Source organism: Pelophylax lessonae (assembly GCF_965119305.1).
Source record: "Pelophylax lessonae genome assembly, chromosome: 5".
NCBI classification, from domain to species: domain Eukaryota; kingdom Metazoa; phylum Chordata; class Amphibia; order Anura; family Ranidae; genus Pelophylax; species Pelophylax lessonae.
The window spans coordinates 206,418,633-206,439,100 of record NC_138772.1 but is presented as its reverse complement, the minus strand read 5'-3'; the positions used below and the strand labels follow the sequence as shown (position 1 = coordinate 206,439,100).

The 20,468-nt window shown below is 41.4% G+C and overlaps 1 protein-coding gene across 1 annotated transcript in view; it reads left to right on the top strand.

Moving 5' to 3' along the window:
- Positions 1 to 11,226, top strand: part of GLI3 (GLI family zinc finger 3) — a 287,150-nt gene extending 275,924 nt beyond the window's left edge. Inside the window, exons 13-14 of the mRNA XM_082258596.1 lie at positions 4,077 to 4,404; positions 8,614 to 11,226. Coding sequence (XP_082114722.1) covers positions 4,077 to 4,404; positions 8,614 to 10,817 — 2,532 coding nt within the window. The 3' untranslated portion in view covers positions 10,818 to 11,226. The remainder of the gene's footprint in view (positions 1 to 4,076; positions 4,405 to 8,613) is intronic.
- Positions 11,227 to 20,468: the final 9,242 nt, after the last annotated feature.

The window sequence follows — 20,468 nt, the reverse complement described above, 5'->3', positions numbered from 1 at the left end:
AGTTGTGTACACACTAGCCGAAAATCGTACGGTTTTACCTCGAACGGTAATTTTTCGGCAGATTTTCTACTAGTGTGTACCCCACTTAAGGGTGCGAATACACAGTACTATCCCTAAAGCGCCAGCAGGAAAGATGTAAATCCGCCCAGCTCTTAGGCAGTCTCAGACACTAGCACGGGGAGAGAACCAGAGCCACAGCAAAGAGATGATCCTCCAATTCCTTAAGTTTATACTGCAAAACATGTTGAGCATTATTAGACTCCCTCTACCAGCTCTCATTTTGGAATTTGTAACAAAGGTCTATTTGTTACCTTTAATGTTCCGGGTCAACATTAAGTTACATGGCTTAATGTAGGGAGGGGTCTGTACTTTATGAAGGAGATGAAATGAAGTGTATATTTTTAACCACTTTACCACCGGAGGATTTTGCTGTCTTCCGTCCAGGCCACTTTTTGCGATTCGGCGCTGTGCGACTTCAACTGACAATTGCGCGGTCGTGCGATGCCGTACCCAAACGAAATTTACGTCCTTTTTTTCCCACAAACAGAGCTTTCTTTTGGTGGTATTTGATCACCTGTGCGATTTTTACTTTTTGCGCTATAAACCAAAAAACAAGCGTTTATTTTGAAAAAATAACAATATTTTTAACATTTTTTTATATGAAATTCCCCCCCAAAAAAGATGTAAAAACCAATTTTTTAAAAAAATTTTGGCCAATTTGTTTTCTGCTACCTATGTTTGGTAAAAAAAATCGCAATAAGCTTATTTTGATTGGTTTGCGCAAAAGTTATTGCGTTTACTAACAAAGGGAAAGATTTCTGTCATTTTTGGTGTTTTTTTTTAACGAGTAATGGCGGCGATCTGCGATTTTTTTTGTGGGACTGCGACATTGCGGCGGACAGATCGGACCCTTGACTGACATTTTTGACACTTTTGGGGGTACCAGTGACATTACTGCAGTAATCAGTGCTATATATATGCACTGTTACTGTAAATGACACTGGCAGGGAAGGGGTTAATTTTATTGGAGAGGGAGGGGTTAATGTATGCCTGGTGCTTACTGACGTGTAGGGGGGGAGGTGACTGAGTGAGTCATGGACAGATCGGATGTCCAGCTATGCTGAACAGTCCGATCTGTCACTCCCTGTCACTATGGAGATCCGTCCGCTTGTGTTTACACAGGCGGGCGGATCTCCACACTAGATCCCCGGCGATCGGGGCAGAGCAGCGGCTATCGCCGCTGCTCCTCCCCTGGCCCGACTCCCGCTGTGAATGAAAACAGCGGGAGCGAGCCTCCGGCGGCGCGCAAGCGCCGCCCAGAAGGGGGAGTGTCTGACGACGTTAATACTACGTCGTCAGACGATAACGAACCACTCTGCCGCAGTAGTATTACCGCGAGCAGACGTAAAGTGGTTTAACTTTGTAGTGATGCTTTTACTCTTTAAAATGTGTAATATAAGTAGTATTTTCTTTAACTGCTAGTGCAGTCCTTGGGTACGGAAAAAGCCCTTTCTTTTTTAGTTTGTCTTTTGGATAACACTAATCAGATGTGGTACCACCTTTACTCCAATACCCACCAATATTTTTACAGTTTGAAATCTCTTATCTATTTAATCATTATAAGGTTAACCAATCACAACTTAAAAATATTGGAAAGTTAATTAATAATACTGTATGGTATTTAAACCTACCCATTTCATCTAATTATATTAAATGTGTTGTGCATTTCTACAAGGTGCACCATACCACAGATGCCAAAAAGTATTATGTGTTTTCTAAAGACATAGCACAGCAGAAGCTGTTTGCTTTCAGATAGAAGAGGGAAGAGAAACTTTTCTGACTCATTAGGCTGTGTGTGTAATTAGAGCTTGAACAGCAGTATTTTTCAACTAAGGCAGTTAAGGTTATCCTAATAAACGTGAAAATGAGCAGAGATATGTACAAAAAAACTAAAAACTTAATTAGTGATAAGAATTGGAGATTCTAAATTGGATTATAAAGATTCCCATGCTTTAGTTTCCATAAAGGTATTTGGAGGAAAGACAATAGGAGTTTAGCCTCTATAGCCACAAGTTATAGAATTTTCTTACTCAATTTCCTTTAGATTTACCTTCAACCTATGTAGGTTATATGTATAACCTTCTGTGTGCAGCTTCTGCCTCCCCTAAATACTTACCTGAGCCTGAATTCGATCCAGCGTTGTGCCCAAGAGCAGCCTCTCTCTCCAATCTCTACCTTCCCACGGGACAGAGAGGCAACAGCGGGAGCCATTGGCTCCTGCTGCTGTTAATTGAATCCTATGACGAGGGATCAGGGGCGGAGCCAAGCCTTGCTGTCTGTGTCTATGGACTCTGGCTAGAGCCTGAAGATGTGCCACAATAGAAAGCAGCTTCCTATGGTGGCACACCGAGAACAGAAGAAGGAGCCAGGAGCTCTGGTGGGGGATTCCAGAAGAGGAGGACTGTGGCTGCTCTTTAAAACTATTGTACACATCAGGTAAGTATAACATGTTTGTTTTGTTTTTTGTTTTTTAATACCCTTTTTAAATCACTTTAGGCATAAATGGAGTATTGCAGAGAAAGGGAAAAACTGACCATTCAGAATTTTTCCTAAACATTTAGGCATGTCCCATATATCTGTATCACCTTCATGGGCACTGGTTTGGTTGTTTGAGAAACAAGCAACATGTCTATGTTTGTGATGATCACATGTTGAAGAGCTCATCTAATACTCATAGGCATTTATCTGCTCAATACGTTGTGTGCATAATACTTTTCTTAAATTCTTATTATTGGGATACTAATCCATATGCCTGTCATTCCAGAATGGTATACTTTAGGGAGGTGCAATACATTTTTAAATACATAGCATAAACACTGGTAGCAAACATATCAGTGGATCAGCAAATTATGGCAAAGGTGTTTTGTTTTGTTTTTTTTTTTTTTTTTTTACGTTTGCTCATCTCTAACTGGTTAAAGAAGAATTCCAAGTTGTAAAGCTTTGAGGAAGGAAAATTAAATGTGTAATGTGTAAGTTCATCTGCTAACTAAAATGCTAGTCCCTGTCCCAATCTGCAACATGCTGGAAAGTCTGGTAATCCCCAAAGAATTCTATAGCACCAACTACCTCAACTAAAACTTATAGAGTTCTGCAGGGACTGTAAGATTACTGGACAGCAGAAACACTGTTGAAAGAGAGCAAACTCTTAAAGTAGTGACGGATGCCCCCGGGGGCAATGTAGCTACACATTTATTACTTTCTTGGAATTCTTCTTTATTTTCGTGCAAAAAAAATTACTAGAAAGCAGTTATTCATACCCAGTCATCATTGTGATGTGTTGTATGTATTGATGTTAAAAGCTTTATAAATTATATGTCTCTTAGTGATGTAATTATGCCTACTCTGAAATTACTATATATACATAAACTGCATAAATATATTTTAATTAACACACTGTGCATGTTACATTAATAATATAAAATGTAAAACTGTACAAAGTTTAAAAAGCACAATGACGTGCTTTTTTTTAAAATGAAATGTGCTCATATATTTCCCGGAAATAGTCATCGTATAAAGCTAATATTACTTGGTATAATTACCTTTTCAAGTGTTAAGAAGAGCAAACAAGATACAATGCCCTACTGTATAATAATAAATATAAAGCAAATATATATATAAATGTGGTATGAACTACAGTAACTCTGTGCAACTAATCATATAAGCTTATAGCACAGATAGTTAAAACATTATATCAAATTTTGACTATCTGTACTATAGGCTTATAAAAATAATTGCATAGAGGTGGTTCATACCACATACATACAGTTATTTAATTTTGTTAGTAGAAGAAAAATAAGAGTGCTGCACTATTTATTGTTCTTCTTAATTTTTGCAAGTGCATTTGTACTAGATGCCAGCAGTTTAGTGGGGTATAGGGTGATAGCGCAGAATAATAATATTATTATTGTATTTATAACCTTTTTAAGCGTTGCTCATATTTTGGCTAAATACTTGTGCAATAATGTGCTATGTGTTTAACTGTTTTAGCTTGAGATTTATTTTTTCTTTTCCAACAGACATCTCAGCCAAGCCCTGGTGGTAAGTCTTCATGCAGCAGCGAGCAGTCCCCCATCAGCAACTATACCAACAGTGGGATCGAGCTTACTCTGAATAATGGAGGCAGCATAGGAGACCTCAGCACCCTGGATGATACCCCGATCATGGACTCTACCATTTCCACAGCAACCACAGGACTTGGTTTACAAGGCAGGAGGATAATGACAGGAACTAAATGGATGGAACAAGTTAAATTAGAAAGAATTAAACAGATTAATGGTATACTTCCAAGACTGAACCCTGTACCACCTTCCAAGACCCCATGTCTGCCACCTATCACTGGAAATGGTAAGCTGAGATATAATATTCTCAAAAATGATAGCTGATATTATCGCTAGAAATACTGTACAACATATATCAATAAAACATGCTGGATGTAATGGGTATATATACTGTATATATATATTATTTACAGTATTGCACAAAAGTAAGTACACCCCCAACATTTTTGTAAATATTGAAAATTGAAAATATATGACAACACTGAAGAAATGACACTTTGCTACAATGTAAAGTAGTGAGTGTACAGCTTGTATAACAGTGTAAATTTGCTGTCCCCTCAAAATATCTCAACACACAGCCATTAATGTCTAAATCGCTGGCAACAAAAGTGAGTACACCCCTATGTCAAAATGTCCAAATTGGGATCAATTAGCCATTTTCCCGGTGTCATGTGACTCGTTAGTGTTACAAGGTCCCAGGTGTGAATGGGGAGCAGGTGTGTTAAATTTGGTGTTATCGCTCTCACTCTCTCATACTGGTCCCTGGAAGTTCCACATGGCACCTCATGGCAAAGAACTTTCTGAGGATCTGAAAAAATAATTATTGCTCTACATAAAGATGGCCTAAGCTATAAGAAGATTTCCAAGACCCCGAAACTGAGCTGCAGCACGGTGGCCAAGACCATACAGTATTTTAACAGGACAGGTTCCACTCAGAACAGGCCTCATTATAGCCGAGCAAAGAGGTTGAGTGCACGTGCTCATCGTCATATCCAGAGGTTGTCTTTGGCAAGTAGACGTATGAGCGCTGCCAGGATTGCTGCATAGGTTGAAGGGGTGGGGGGTCAGCCTGTCAGTGCTCAGACAATACGCTGCACGCTGCATCAAATTGGTCTGCATGGCTGTCATCCCAGAATGAAACCTCTTCTAAAGATGATGCGCAAGAAAGCCTGCAAACAGTTTGCTCAAAAAAAGCAGACTAAGGACATGCATTACTCGAACCATGTCCTTTGGTCTGATGAGAGCAAGATAAACTTATTTGGTTCAGACAGTGTCAAGCGTGAGGGGTGGCAACCAGGTAAGGAGTACAAAGACAAGTGTGTCTTGCTTACAGCCAAGCATGGTGGTGGGAGTATCATGGTCTGGGGTTGCATGAGTGCTGCCGGCACTGGGGAGCTACAATTCATCAAGGGACCATGAATGCCAACATTTACTGTGACTTACTGAAGCAGAGCATGAACCCCTCCCTTCAGAGACTGGGTGGCAGGGCAGTATTCCAACATGATAATGACCCCAAACACACCTCCGAGATTACCACTGCCTTGCTAAAGAATCTGAGGGTAAAGGTGATGGACTGGCTAAGCATGTCTCCAGACCTAAACTCTATTGAGCATCTGTGGTTCGTCCTCAGATGGAAGGTGGAGGAGCGCAGGTCTCTAACATCCACTAGCTCATTGATGTTGTTGACAGTGGTTTAGACAATAATGGCTGTGTGTTGAGATATTTTGAGGGGACAGCAAATTTACACTATTATACAAGCTGTACACTCACTACTTTACATTGTAGCAAAGTGTCATTTCTTCAGTGTTGTCACATAAAAAGGTAAAATAAAATATTGACAAAAATGTGAGGGGTGTACTCACTTTTGTGAGATATTGTGTGTGTGTGTGTGTGTGTGTGTGTGTGTGTGTATATATATCAACTTGACTGCACATCAGTGCACAAAGCAGGGTCCATAAAGCAAAGTCGGCCTGTACCTTTAGCAGAGAAGCAGCCCCAAAGCATAATATTATCACTTCCATGCTTGACTGTAGGGATAGTGTTCTTAGGGTCATAGTCAGCTTTTTCCTTCCTCCAAGAGCAGCAAGTCGAGTTAATGCCAAAGAGCTCAATTTTGGTCTCATCTGACCAAAGCACTTCCTCCCAATTCTTCTCTGAATCATTTAGATGTGCATTGGCAAACTTCAGACTGGCCTGTACATGTGCCTTCCTGAAGAGGGGGACCTTGCGGGCGCTGCAGGATTTAAGTCCATGGCAGCGTATTGTGTTACCAATGGTTTGTTTAGTGACTGCGTTCCCAACTGCCTTGAGATCATTCACAAGCTCCTCCTGTGTAGTTCTGGGCTGATCCCCCACTTTTCTCATGATCATCCTTACCCCATGAGGCAAAATCTTGCATGGAGCTCCAGACCAAGGGCGATTGATGGTAATTTTGTATTTCTTTAATTTGCGAATAATCGCTCCAACAGTTGTCTCCTTCTTACCAAGCTCACCATGGTCTTGTAGCCCATTCCAGTCTTGTGCAGGTCTACAGTCTTGCCCCTGATGTCTTTTGACAGCTCTTTGGTCTTGCCCATAATGGTGAGGTTTGAGTGGAAGAAAAAGATTCTGTGGACAGGTGTCCTTTATAGACATAATGAGTTGTCGTTAGGAGCACATTCTTAAGTGTCAGGACTAATCTGTGTACCACGTGAGCACATACAGTCTGTGGGAGCCAGAATAATTGTTGGTTGGTAGGGGATTAAATATGTATTTTACTCACTGAACTGCAGCTCAATTTATAACATTTGCATTGTGTGTTTTTCCTGGAATTTTGGTTGATATTCTGTCTATCATTTAAAATACACCTATGACAACACTTATGAACCATTTATTTCTGTGTAAGTGGGCAAACAAAATCTAGAGGGGATCAAATAAATATTTTTACCTTTTTGCCACTATATATATATATATATATATATATATATATACAGTATTTTACAAAAGTGAGTACACCCCTCACATTTTTGTAAATATTTTATTATATCTTTTCATGTGACAACACTGAAGAAATCACACTTTGCTACTATGTAAAGTAGTGAGTGAACAGCTTGTATAAGTGTAAATTTGCTGTCTCCTCAAAATAACTCAACACACAGCCAATAATGTCTAAACCGCTGGCAACAAAAGTGAGTACACCCCTAAGTTAAAATGTCCAAATTGGCCCAAAGTGTCAATATTTTGGGTGGCCACCATTATTTTCCAGCACTGCCTTAACCCTCTTGGGCATGGAGTTCAGCAGAGCTTTACAGGTTGCCCCTGTAGTCCTCTTCCACTCCTTCACCTTCTGTTTGAGGATGCCCCACAGATGTTCAATAGGGTTTAGGACTGGAGACATGCTTAGTCAGTTCATCACCTTTACCCTCAGCTACTTTAGCAAGGCAGTGGTCATCTTGGATGTGGGTTTGGGGTTGGAATACTGCCCTGCGGCCCAGTCTCCGAAGGGAGGGGATCATGCTCTGCTTCAGTATGTCACAGTACATGTTGGCATTCATGGATCCCTGTAGCTCCCCAGTGCCGGCAGCACTCATGCAGTCCCAGACCATGACACTCCCACCACCATGCTTGACTGTAGGCAAGACACACTTGGCTTTGTACTCCTCACCTGGTTGCCGCCACACACGTTTCACAGCATTTGAACCAAATGCGTTTATCTTGGTCTCATCAGACCACAGGACATGGTTCCAGTAATCCATGTTCTTAGTTTGCTTGTCTTCAGCAAACTATTTGTGGGCTTTCTTGTGCATCATCTTTAGAAGAGGTTTCCTTCTGGGTTGACAGCCATGCAGATCAATTTGATGCAGTGTGCAGCGTATGGTCTAAGCACTGACAGGCTGACCCCCCACCCCCTTCAACCTCTGCAGCAATGCTGGCAGCACCCATACGTCTATTTCCCAAAGACAACCTCTGGAAAATACCAAATTTAACACACCTGCTCCCCATTCACACCTGAGACCTTGTAACACTAATGAGTCGCATGACACTAGGGAGGAAAAATGGCTAATTGGGCCCAATTTGGAAATTTTCACTTAGGGGTGTACTCACTTTTGTTGCCAGAGGTTTAGATATTAATGTCTGTGTGTTGAGTTATTTTGAGGGGACAGCAAATTTACACTGTAATACAAGCTGTACACTCAGTACTTTACATTGTAACAAAGTGTTGTCACAAGATATAATAAAATATTTAGAAAAATGTGAAGAGAGATACTGTATATATATATATATATATATATATATATATATATATATATATATATATATATATGCTAAACCTGTATGCCCAGAAGAGAGCTTACTTAACCAAATGTTCCCTCCAGAACTGATAAATACACATACATATGAGTCCTTACATCCACACTGCTTAGAGTCATCTTATCAGAAATATGAAATATTTCTATTTGTTTTGGTCTAATAAATCACAGAAATTAAATGTATGATCTTTCTTTGCTTTCTCTAGGTTTTCAGCCAGGCATCAACCTTAGTTTGGGAGACTCAATGTCCATTCTTCCTAACAAAAATGAGTTTTCAAGTTCTGACATTACAGTATTGAATTATTTGAACAATAGAAGGGACAGCAATACAAGCACAATCAGCTCTGCATACTTAAGTAGTCGGAGATCTTCTGGGATTTCGCCATGTTTTTCTAGCCGAAGATCAAGTGAGGCTTCCCAAGCAGAAGGAAGGATTCAGAATATCAGTGTTGCAGATTCGTATGATCCCATCTCTACCGATGCCTCGAGAAGGTCAAGTGAAGCAAGTCAGTGTGATGGTCTGCCCAGCCTTCTTAGCCTCACTCCAGCACAGCAATACAGGTTAAAAGCCAAATATGCTGCTGCTACAGGTGGTCCTCCACCAACACCATTACCTAACATGGACATGATGAGTCTAAAGACAAGAATGGCATTATTGGGTGACACAAGAGACAGTAGATTATCTCCTTTTTCTTCAAACAGTGTTCCTAGAAGATGTAGTGATGGTGGAGTAAGCACTTTTGGCAGAAGACATTTAATTCCCAGCGAGCTACAAGTGAACACTATGCGTAGGGCAAGTGATCCTGTAAAAATGGTTTCCTCCAACCTACCTACTGGTAGAGTTCAGCGTTTCAACAGTCTAAACAGCATCAATTCCCATGATGTGTCTGCAATTTCTGATAGGCGTGGCTTGGCTCTGCAAAATTATACACGTAGTGTATATTCTCCATGTCCTCCAAGCATTAGCGAAAATGTTGCCCTGGAGGCCATGATCATGGAAGCTGAAGGGAATTTGGATGATGAAGACTTCTTACCAGATGATATGGTTCAGTACCTTGATTCGCAAAACCAAAGTTTGTACGAAAACCCACAGAACACGGAGCCAGACACACCACAAAACAATGCAGCTTCATCAAGGAGCAATAATTATGACCACTTGCATATGACTAATGGCTCATTTTATCAACAAGTCCGCAATGGAGAGCAGATAGACCAATTAAATAACAAAAATGACCTCCCAATACAATGGAATGAAGTTAGCTCAGGCAGTGCAGATCAGTCCCCGTCTAGAATTAAGTTTTGGCAGCGTTTTGTTACACAGCAAATTCGACCTGGTTTGTTTAGTAATATGGGGGTTCAACAACAAAACATGTTAAAAAATGGACAGTCACAGCACAGGGGCTACCATAATGCACAAAATAATTCTCAAATGATACAGAATAATTATAATCTATACACTAGTTCCATGGCTAACAAAGACCAGCAATATCCATTACCCTGCATCCCAGCAACCAGAGGCCAGAAGTGTGCAGGTAACACCCAGATTAACAGTGCACTGCAGAACTTTGTATCATCCATGCACTATGTTGAGCAGTTATCTGATGCAGCTCAAGTGTTACAGAATCCAAATCTTCTAAACCAGGAATATATGCAACAGCTTGCAACCGAACACATGATATATGGCATGAATTCCTTAGGAGTAAACCGATCTAATCAGACAGTCTCGGGTCAAAACAGTCAGAATGTGGAAGCTGCCCAAAATTTCCCACCATCAGTACAACCCAATGGTAACCAACAATATTCACAGTCCAGAAATCACCTGGCATGCTTTAGCAGTGGTGGTAATGGCAGGCAAAATGTGCAAAGAAGTATATCATATATTCAAGATCAGGTTAATGACAACAGCCAACAAACTTACAAAATGAATGGTGTAAAGACAGAATTGTCACAACAGCAACACTGTGCAAATTCACAGAACTACTCAGGTCAGTTGTATGACCAGACAATGGGATACCCTCAGCAGAGATTGAAATCAAACTCTCAGTCTATCCCAGAAGGCAGCTGCTTAATGGAAGACAATAATAATGCCAATGCTTCTGAGCTTCTTTCACCAGGAGTTAACCAAGTCACAAGTACAGTGAATAATATTGATGGCAGCAGTTTAGATGGAGTGCAAATTGATTTTGATGCCATCATAGATGATGGGGATCATGCCAGCCTAATCTCTGGAGCTCTAAGTCCAAGCATCTTCCAGAACCTGTCACGTAATTCATCACGTCTTACAACTCCAAGAGCGTCTCTTACTTTCCCAACCATGCCAGTGAGTACCACTAACATGGCAATTGGGGACATGAGTTCTTTGCTAACCTCGCTTGCAGAAGAAAGCAAGTTTCTTGCTGTTATGCAATAGACGGGAGGATTGAAATGAACTGTACATGAATATGAAAGTAACTCGTTTTATATGTATGTACTTATTTTAGCAATTTTTATCCCAGTTAAAAGGGATACATTCCAAGTATGTTCCATTATGGAATAATGACTCAAGCCCTAAAGTGTTGTAGGGAGAAATAGTCTTCCATTTCAATTTTGGATCAGTATTGACAGCTCAAAATCATGCATTTGTTTTTCTTGCTGTATGGGTCTATATGCTTCCCCTAAAATGTAAAGCGATGTAATAGTGTGATGTATGTGCATGTTTGAAATTTTTTTCAATCTTAATTCTCTTTAGTTGTTTGGTTTAATCATTTACGTGATTGATCTTGTATAAATGTATTCTATTGAAAAACGTAACTTTCCATTTTAAACCAGCTTATTGTGACCACCCTCATTCACCCCTTGATCAGTTTTGCAGATAATGCTTTTGTAATAATGCACCACTAGAGTGTAAATATATCCAGGTTACAGTTTTGGGTTGTGCTAAAGATAGCATGTCAAAAATACAGTACATAAAATGTCTTAGTCTATTAAATGTATTGTTATTATTTACATAATTGTTTTTTTTTTTTTTGTTTTTGTTTTTTGTTTTTGTTTTTTTTTGCTTTTTCTTTTATCTTGGAAATAATAGGAATATGCTAAAATGGGCATCTACGCAAAGGCAATCATTATGTCATGGCATGCCAAGTTTAAAAAGGCCAGTCATGACTTATTTAGTCCCTGTAAAACATATATATGCCATATGGGCCAGCCCTATATTAACACTGACATTTTTTTTTCTTATAACTTGATGTAATAAAAGGCAATCTGTTTGTAGAAAGGGAAATCTCCACTTGTATTTTGTTTTATAAATATTGTTTTTGTTGTGTGCAAAGTGTATGGTACTCTTGTTTATGAAATAATGATTCAGTACTTGACTTCATGTAGCACTGCAGACATAATTTCCCAAAGAGGCTTGATTTTAATAATGTTAAGTCCTAATATGGTACTACTTTGCTGTTCAATTTTTCATTGTACTATGTCTGTAGTTTTATACATTACATATCAGTGTTTTAGTTCTTTATTGAAATGTATGTGCCTTATTTTATGTTTATTCCTTAAATGGGGACCAAGAATATTGCCAAACCATAGCCATCCTTCCACAGTTCTCCAATTCAGTAGATATCATGCCACTTTTACTCAAGTTTGACAACTGTTACCTGTTTTTCACATTGTTTTGTTTTGTTTTTTTTTTTTGTTTTTTTTTTTTTTTTGTTTTTTTAATTTTTCGGAATGGCTTTGTACTGCACATTCTGTGAGATTGTAAGATAGGGTACTTTTGTCACTTTTTTATTTACTTTTTTATTGACTAGTGTAATCTTTTTTTTTTTTAAAGTGTAAATAGCTTAAAATGCTAGGGATAGAATGACTCTTTAAGGCCGCTAGTCATAGTACAGACCTAAAACAGAAGTGGATCAAATAATGTCAAGTATAGGACCAGTCTGAAGGATCTGTAGCATACTGTATACAGTAACTGTACCTTTTGCTCTCAGAGCCACTTAGCTTTTTGTAACAAAAAATAAAAACGATAAAAAAAATTATTACTTTAATAAAAAGAACTTTGTACCTGACTGTGTGTTTGATAGTTATTTTACTAAAACATGTCATTGTGATCACGTGAATTCTGTTAACCAATACAATACATTGCCAGTAAACAGCAGAGAAAGTTATTTTGAGAGGTAAGATTTATTTTGCCATTTTATATTGATGGGTCATTTATATTATTGGATCCTGATGGATCCTTTTCCTCATGGAAATCTCCAAAAGGCTCTCCTTCAGTCACCACTAAGTACATTGGCCCATTAAAAAAAAAAAAAAACACTCAAGTAAGAAAAATCTGTTAAAAATTGCAACATTTTTTCATCGGTAGCAGAATTACAATAATTCCTTCCCAAATTTAAAATAAAGTAATAGATTGATCTCCTCATTCATCATAATGTCTGAAAAGGGAGCATGTCAGCAAAGATGGTTTTATGATTTAATGTGATCCTATAAGGCTTAATATAGAAGTTTCAAGGTGCCAGCTGTATTCTTTTATTAACCTGAAAACCGTCTCCTGTACGCCAAAGCTAAGCATCTCTCACCTGCCATCCCACTATTTACCGAAAGCGTCATTGTTGGCCAGTAAGCAGTTGACACTGAATAGCGGGTGGCTTATTTTTAGGTACTTTATGATACCTGTAAAGGGGCAAGACTTTGATTTTTAAAAGGGCTAATGATCAAGTCAATCAACAAATAGTTAATACTATTCAGAAAACAATGCAAAGAAGCTTAACCACTTGAGTATCAGACTGTAATACCTCTTTATTACCAGGCCATTTTTCAGTGCTGTGATAGCTTGAATAGCAATTACTTATATCATTGTTTGAGACGGATAGAGCTTTCTTTTGGTGGTATTTATAACTGCTGTTTTCTTTTTTCTTTTTGCTATAAAAAACAGTCCAAAGATCTTCCATCATTTTCAGGTTAAAATAGAAATGACAGAATAGTACAAAAAACCACAGTAAAGTAGATGCCCTATAATGATATAATGTTTTGCCACAATTTTTTGGAAATGAAAAAGCATGCTGGTACTGAGGAGATTAAACATGGAGCTTGGGAATGGTGCACCACATATAATAATGTACAGGTCAAACACAAGGAGGAAGTAATGGGGTCACATACTGGTCACATACAGTTACATTATGGATTTGAAGAAGTTAATGTTCAGATGTGCAGAATAAGAGAGGTGAAATGGTTAATATACAGGTCACTCGAGAAGCAGAATAGAGCTAGTGCTGTATATGTAGGAGAGAAAGAGAACATGAAGGAGTTAATAAAAACAATTCTTGTGTCAGTGAATCATAATGACTGGATCTGCAGCTGCTGATCCATTAATTTTGTTTCCATTCACAATTACTCAGTCTCTCTCCTTCTCTGGATGTAAGGGGAAGGGAAGGTATTGGCAATGTAAAAAGTACCATGTGATTGCTGAGATGCCCATCACAGCAATCACATGGTACTCAGCCCCTGAGATCCACTGGGTACAGTGTCTCTATGTACCCAACTGTTTAATGACGGACATCTAGATGCTCAGAGAATATAGGGTAAATCAGTCACCCAATGGCTAACTCCGGTGTCATTTATAAACAGCACTGGGCAAATAAAGGGCTACCATTCCACCATTGAAACAAAAATGGTTAAATCAGAAAGACATATAAATGCAGTCATGAGTCCTTTTGGATTTATGGTGTATCAGATGTTCATCAAGAAGGAGATTCTTGTTTAGTTGAACCCAACTGAATAGATGTTTGGGTACCATTGGGGAGATTTAACTTCACTTCCTGTCCCATAGGGAAAGCAGGAAGTGAGATAAAATCCTTGCAAATTGAGGTAGTCCATTGGGCCCCCCCAGGTCACAAGAACTAGTGTCCCCATTGGAAGATTCCCCCCCCCCCCCCCCATTACTTTTCTGGGGACAGCTCAAAATTTGGGATTTTCTTACTTTCACTTTCAATGATATTGGTAAACAGGGCAGAGAGGGCAAATCTCCCAGTAGGGGCACAAGCAGAAATAAAAATAAAAAAATGCCTTTAGTTATAGTTTAAGTCTCTTTCTCCAGAGAAGTACAGGGGTTGATTTATTAAAGGCAAATAGGCTGTTCATTTGGTGGAGGAGGGATTATGGTGTGCGGTTGTTTTTCAGGGGTTGGGCTTGGCCTCTTAGTTCCAGTGAGGAGAACTCAAGTCGTCAGCATACCAAGACATTTTGAAAATTATTTTGCTCCCAACTTTGTGGGAACAGTTTGGGGATGGCCCCTTCTTGTTTCAACATAAGTGCCCACCAGTGCGCAAAGCAAGGCCCATGAAGACATGGATGAGTGAGTTTTGGGGTGGAGGAACTTTACTGGCCTGCTTATATGGCTAAAAGAGCTGGAGTAATTTCATTAGCAAATTTATGTTTCTTAGGCCTTTATGGTATTAGACCTAGTTTGTTTTTATCAAATTGTGACAAAACCATTATGCACAACTTAGGAGTAATTTCATAAAAATCCATGTTAAAAAAGACAGGTAGTGAACATGATACATCAAGCTCATTTCCCAAAGCTTCAATGTGACCATAAATGATTATTTGCAGTGAAATCGTAAGAAAATAAATGTCACTTCTTTTATTTGAAAATTAGGATACTTATCCTGATGTGTTAGCTTTGTGAATTGAGCCTATTTGCCTTTATCTAAACTCTCCTGTGCCACATTCTAATCCAGTGTTTCTCAACTCCGGTCCTAAGGGCACACTAACAGGCCAGGTTTGCAAGAAAACTGAAATACATCACAGGTGATATCATGTGCTGCTCAGTGATTGCAGTATACTAGTCTGCATCTCCCCAAGGTAGTACTTAAAATCTGGCCTGTTAGTGTGCCCTGAGGACCGGAGTTGAGAAACACTGTTCTAATCTGCTAGCATTTTTGAAAAGACTCCTTTACCAGTTCACCAGAAGTGGCAACCTGCTTACCCCTGCAGGGGAAAGTTAAGTTGCATCCAAGCACTCCCACAGCACCTGCATTATTTTCTGCAGCTCCAATGGCATACTGCAGCAGATCAGGTTTTATATTTAAAGCATAACTCCACTTTTGTTGAGAAAAAAAAACATTCCCCTCAGGGTGATCTCTGTACATTGCAAGGATCATAACAACCTTTATTGCAGATTCCTACCTTTTGTTATTCTGAAGAAATCCCTGCTTGTTCCTCTGTGCTGAGTGGGTCTAATGGGAGTGGTTTAATAATTATCCATCAGCTGTGGCAGCTGCAGAGCACTGTAACGGAACAGGACACCCCTGACTGGGTACCTCCGTTGACAGATGCTCCTAGTGCCTCCTGAGGGCTCCAAGCACTCCACCAGACACCGTAAACACTTCAGACCCCACGAACCTCCGCAGCTTGGTTAGGGTCTCGCCGTCTCCTACCCACCCTGGACCTATGACAAGGCTCCAGGTTCCAGTGGGTGAACCTCTCTTTCCCCAGAGAGTGCAGCAGAACAAGCTCTTACACAAGCTCTTACAAGAGCTTAGTGATTATCTAAGGGAGTATGAAAGACCATAGCAATCCCTTGTAGTATATTCCCCAATAAGAAACATGACTCTAGATTGAGGGTGAAGTAACTCTAGAACTAACTTTATTGAACAGGAAACAGACTTATATACAGTATTCACCCACAAGGTTACCGCCCAGGTGGACCTTGTTGAAGACTGGACGTGACATTCACAATCCAATAGGAACAGGGATTTACACTCCCATACAGTGTACACATTCCCTCCCCTCTGGCTGGTTACAGTAGCATATGCAGATGAAAGTGTATACAGGAACTAAATTAATTATCTAGCCATCTGGACAGAACAATGTGAGGTCATTAACATTTAACGATGGAACAGACAGGTAAACTTTAACACAATACACATTCCCTCCCAATACACAAACAATAGGGAAGTCTGCGAATTACAGTGTCTCTCTCACAGCCATGCATGGAATACACTGTGTAAGGTGGTATTAAATCTTCATATTTCTATATGAAGATTTTGCTGACAAATATTTAAGCAATCCAAACCATTACTTATCTTAGTACCTTCACATATCTTCCCCCCAAAGGTAGAAGAACCGGGTACCAGACCCTCAGCTGGTCTGTGCCTGTGTTAGTCGGGTAACAAGCCCCAAAGAGTCAATCCATCATGGCAGCTTCCTTGACAAAGTTCCACACAGTTTGTAAGTTTGTCTTGGCAAGGCGCATGGAGCTTTTTATAGCCGATCAGTCTGTGAAAGTCTGGTTTGGGCAGGCCAGACTGGGCTTCTCTGGCACCCTGTGTCTCTAAGAGACACAGGGTGACTTAGACATAAGAGGAGCCTAGTAGGCTGAGAGAGGAGCTTTCCAACCTCTCTAAGGTAGGCTGTGTTCCACTGGCCTTCCCAATGTCTGCACCCACCCAGTACCCCAAACAAATTGTTGGGAAAACAGTGTTACTCACCCAGCCAACCTCTGCCTCTCTCGCAGAACATGCCTAGTGCTGGGGATAAGTGTGGACTGGCCCTGCTCTTGGGAGTCCTTTCAGCCGCTGGAGAGAAGACAGGGTGGTGGGGTTTACTTCATCAGGCTGTTAGGGATCTGGGCCTACTGTCCAGCATCCCTGGGGTGTACAAGTGAAGACTGTAGCTTTTGCGGGTGCTAGGCAGAGGTTGGTAGCACTCTGCTCTGTTGCCAGCTATTCTGCTGGGTTGGGGTTGGCGAATACTACCCCCAGGACCTGGTTGGGGATTTGCTGTAGAAAAGAGGGATCGCTTACCTCCTCCTCCTGGTATTCCTGCGGGGTAGGTTGGGCATCTGGGCCGGCCGTCCAGCATCCCTGTAGGTCTGGAGCAGAGACCGCAGGCCCATCTGCACCATTGGGGTCAGGGCTGTTGTCTCCCTGTGATTGGGGAGAAGGATTAGTTGTCTCCTCTCCCTGGAAGGTACACTGCTGCTGGGAAGGAAGGACGACACCTTCCGCTCCCTGTAACTCTGCCTGCCGCTGGGGAGTAGAACCGACCGTCTCTATTCCCAGTAACTCCTGCTGTAGCTGGGGATCTGGGCTGGCTTACCAGCCTCGCTGTAGGGCCGGTAGAGAGACCTCGGTCCCATCTCCACCTGCCATCGGTGGGTCTTCACAGTACCATCAGTCTGTAATGTCTCTCCAACTGAAGGGTTGTGGGTCTGGATCTGCCACCCAGCACTCCGGCTCTGCTTGCAGGGTAGATTGGGGTGGAATGGAGCAGAGCAGGCGTTGGTAGTACTGCTCCAGTTCCCACTCCATTCCGACCAGATGAATCAGGTCTGACCCCAGGTCATCCGCTCTGGGGAGACCCAGTAGGGCTTCCCTGGTGTCCTGGATTTCCCAGTGCCGAAACCTGCTGGACATCCAAAGTCCCTCTCCTCAAAGGCCTCCCACAGCAAGTCCGGGCCACTGTAGTCCTCACCTTCTGGCATATTGTCGTCAGCCATCGAGTGGTCGCGCCGGGTGGTGTACCACTTTAGTGCCCGGTAAGCTTCATCCAGCCACAACTCCTTCCAAATCAGGTCCCACAGCTCCATCCTTTTCATACTTTAACCTGCACATGGAAGCACATGCTTGATGAGAGATACGGCATTATCAGGATTCTGAGAGGATTGTGTAACACTGCCCTGCATCTACGCCTTGACTGTGGAAGTGCTGTGAGCTGTACGGTTCTGAGAGAGGTTGTAGTGGTCCTTAACCACTCACTGCTCCAAACCCACCATTGTCTTGTAAGAGGCAGTATGTGGTGGCTGGGAACTCACTTTGTTTTTGGCAATCAAACACCTGGGTGGATGTCCTATAACTGTTTCTAAACATCCTTTATTGCTGCAATGATTAACTATTGCTAACCTTTATCAACATCCTGTATACCTACGTACATCGAGCAATTGAATGCATGTGGACTATTGGGATCTTTTTTCACCAGTTTTTAGCGCAACTCTTTTTGATATACCCACAGCTCCATCACCCACTCATCCAGGGGTTGCTCTTCTAGGAAAGGTAACCGCAGGGCAACATATACCTGGAACCGCTGTTATTCACTGGGAAGGTTCTCTCTCCGCCTCCACCGCACATCTTCTAAGGCCTCATACCACATTTCCTTTCGAGTGAAATTTCGCCAGTCCAGTATGGCTTCCTCTGATACAGTCCCATCCTGTTGGGCCAAGTGTTGCTGCAACCTCCAGAGAAACTCCTCCTCATATGGGGACGCTGCACGGGTGTTAGCCCGCTCCATAACATTACCGGTGTCTCCAAGCTGCTTCTCCTCACACTAGGATGCCATCCCACTGCTTGCTACCAATGTAACCTAACAGGACACCCATGACTGGGTACCTCCGTTGACAGGTGCTCTTAGTGCTTCCCGAGGGCTCCAAGCACTCCACGAGACACTGTAACCACTTCGGACCCCACGAACCGCAGCAGCTTGGTTAGGGTCTCGCCGTCTCCTACCCACCCTGGACCTACGACAAGGCTCCAGGTTCCCCTGGGTGAACCTCTCTTTCCCCAGACAGTGCAGCAGAACAAGCTCTTACAAGAGCTTAATGATTATCTGAGGGAGTATGGAAGACCATAGCAATCCCTTGTAGCATATGCCCCCAATAAGAGACAGGACTCTAGATTGAGGGTGAACTAACTCTAGAACTAACTTTATTGAACAAGAAACAGACTTATATACAGTTACATAGTTTGTGAGGTTGAAAAAAGAAATCAGTCCATCCAGTTCAACCTATGATGTGTGTGTGTGTTTGCTGTTAACTGTACATTGAATACCCCTGTATGTTGTGGTCTTTAAAGTGCCCATCTAATAGTTTTTTAAAACTACCAATGCTCCCTGCTGATACGACTGCTTGTGGAAGAGAATTCCACATCCTTACTGCTCTGACATAAGAACCCCTTATGTATTTTTAGGTTAAACCGTTTCTCCTCTAGTTTCAGTGAGTGGCCTCGTGTCTTATTATATTCCCTTTCTCTAAAAAGTTTGTTCCTTATGCTAGGGTCATCACCAGTACAGTATTTGTACATTGATATCATATCCCCCCCTCAATCGCCTCTTCTCCAGAGAGAATAAGTTCAGTTCTGGTAGTCTTTCCTCATAGCCGATGCCCTTCATTCCCCTAATTATTTTTGTTGCCCTTCTCTGGACTCTCTCCAGTTCCAGCACATCCTCCCTGAGGACCGGTGCCCAGAACTGGACAGTAACTCCAGATGTGGTCGGACCAGAGTCTTGTAGAGTGGGAGAATAATCTCTTTATTTCTGGAGTGAATCCACTTTTTTATACATGCCAGTATTCTGTTGGCTTTGCGTGCAGTGGCTTGGCATTGCATGCCACTGCCAAGCCTGTTGTCCACCAGTACCCCCAGGTCCTTTTCCATCCTAGACTCACCCAGAGGTTTCCCCCCAGTGAGTAGCTTGCTTTCGTGTTTCTGATGCCCAAGTGCATTACTTTACATTTTTCAACATTAAACCTCATCTGCCATGTAGTTGCCCACCCCATTATTTTGTTCAGGTCCGCTTGTAAGGTTTCCACATCCTGCATTGAAGATATTGGCATGCTTAGTTTAGTATCATCCGCAAATACCGAGATTGTACTAGATATCCCCTCCTCTAGATCATTTATGAATAAATTAAACAGGATTGGTCCCAGGACAGAACCTTGGGGGGCCCCTTTCCACACCCGCCCAATCCGAGTACTCCCCATTTATCACCACCCTCTGGACTCTCCCCTGGAGCCAGTTCTCTATCCAGGTACTCACCCTATGGTCCATACCTACATTCATTAGTTTGTACAGTAAGCTTTTTTTGGGGAACTGTGTCTGTGTCAAATGCCTTTGCAGAGTCTAGATACACCACATCCACAGGCTTACCTTTATCTAGGTGGCAGCTCACTTCATCATAGAGGGTAATAGATTGGTTTGGGAAGAATGATTTTTCATGAATCCATGCTGATGACTACTAATAATACCGTTTTCATTACTAAAGTCTTGTATGTGGTCCCTTAACATCCCCTCCAAAATCTTGCAGACTACTG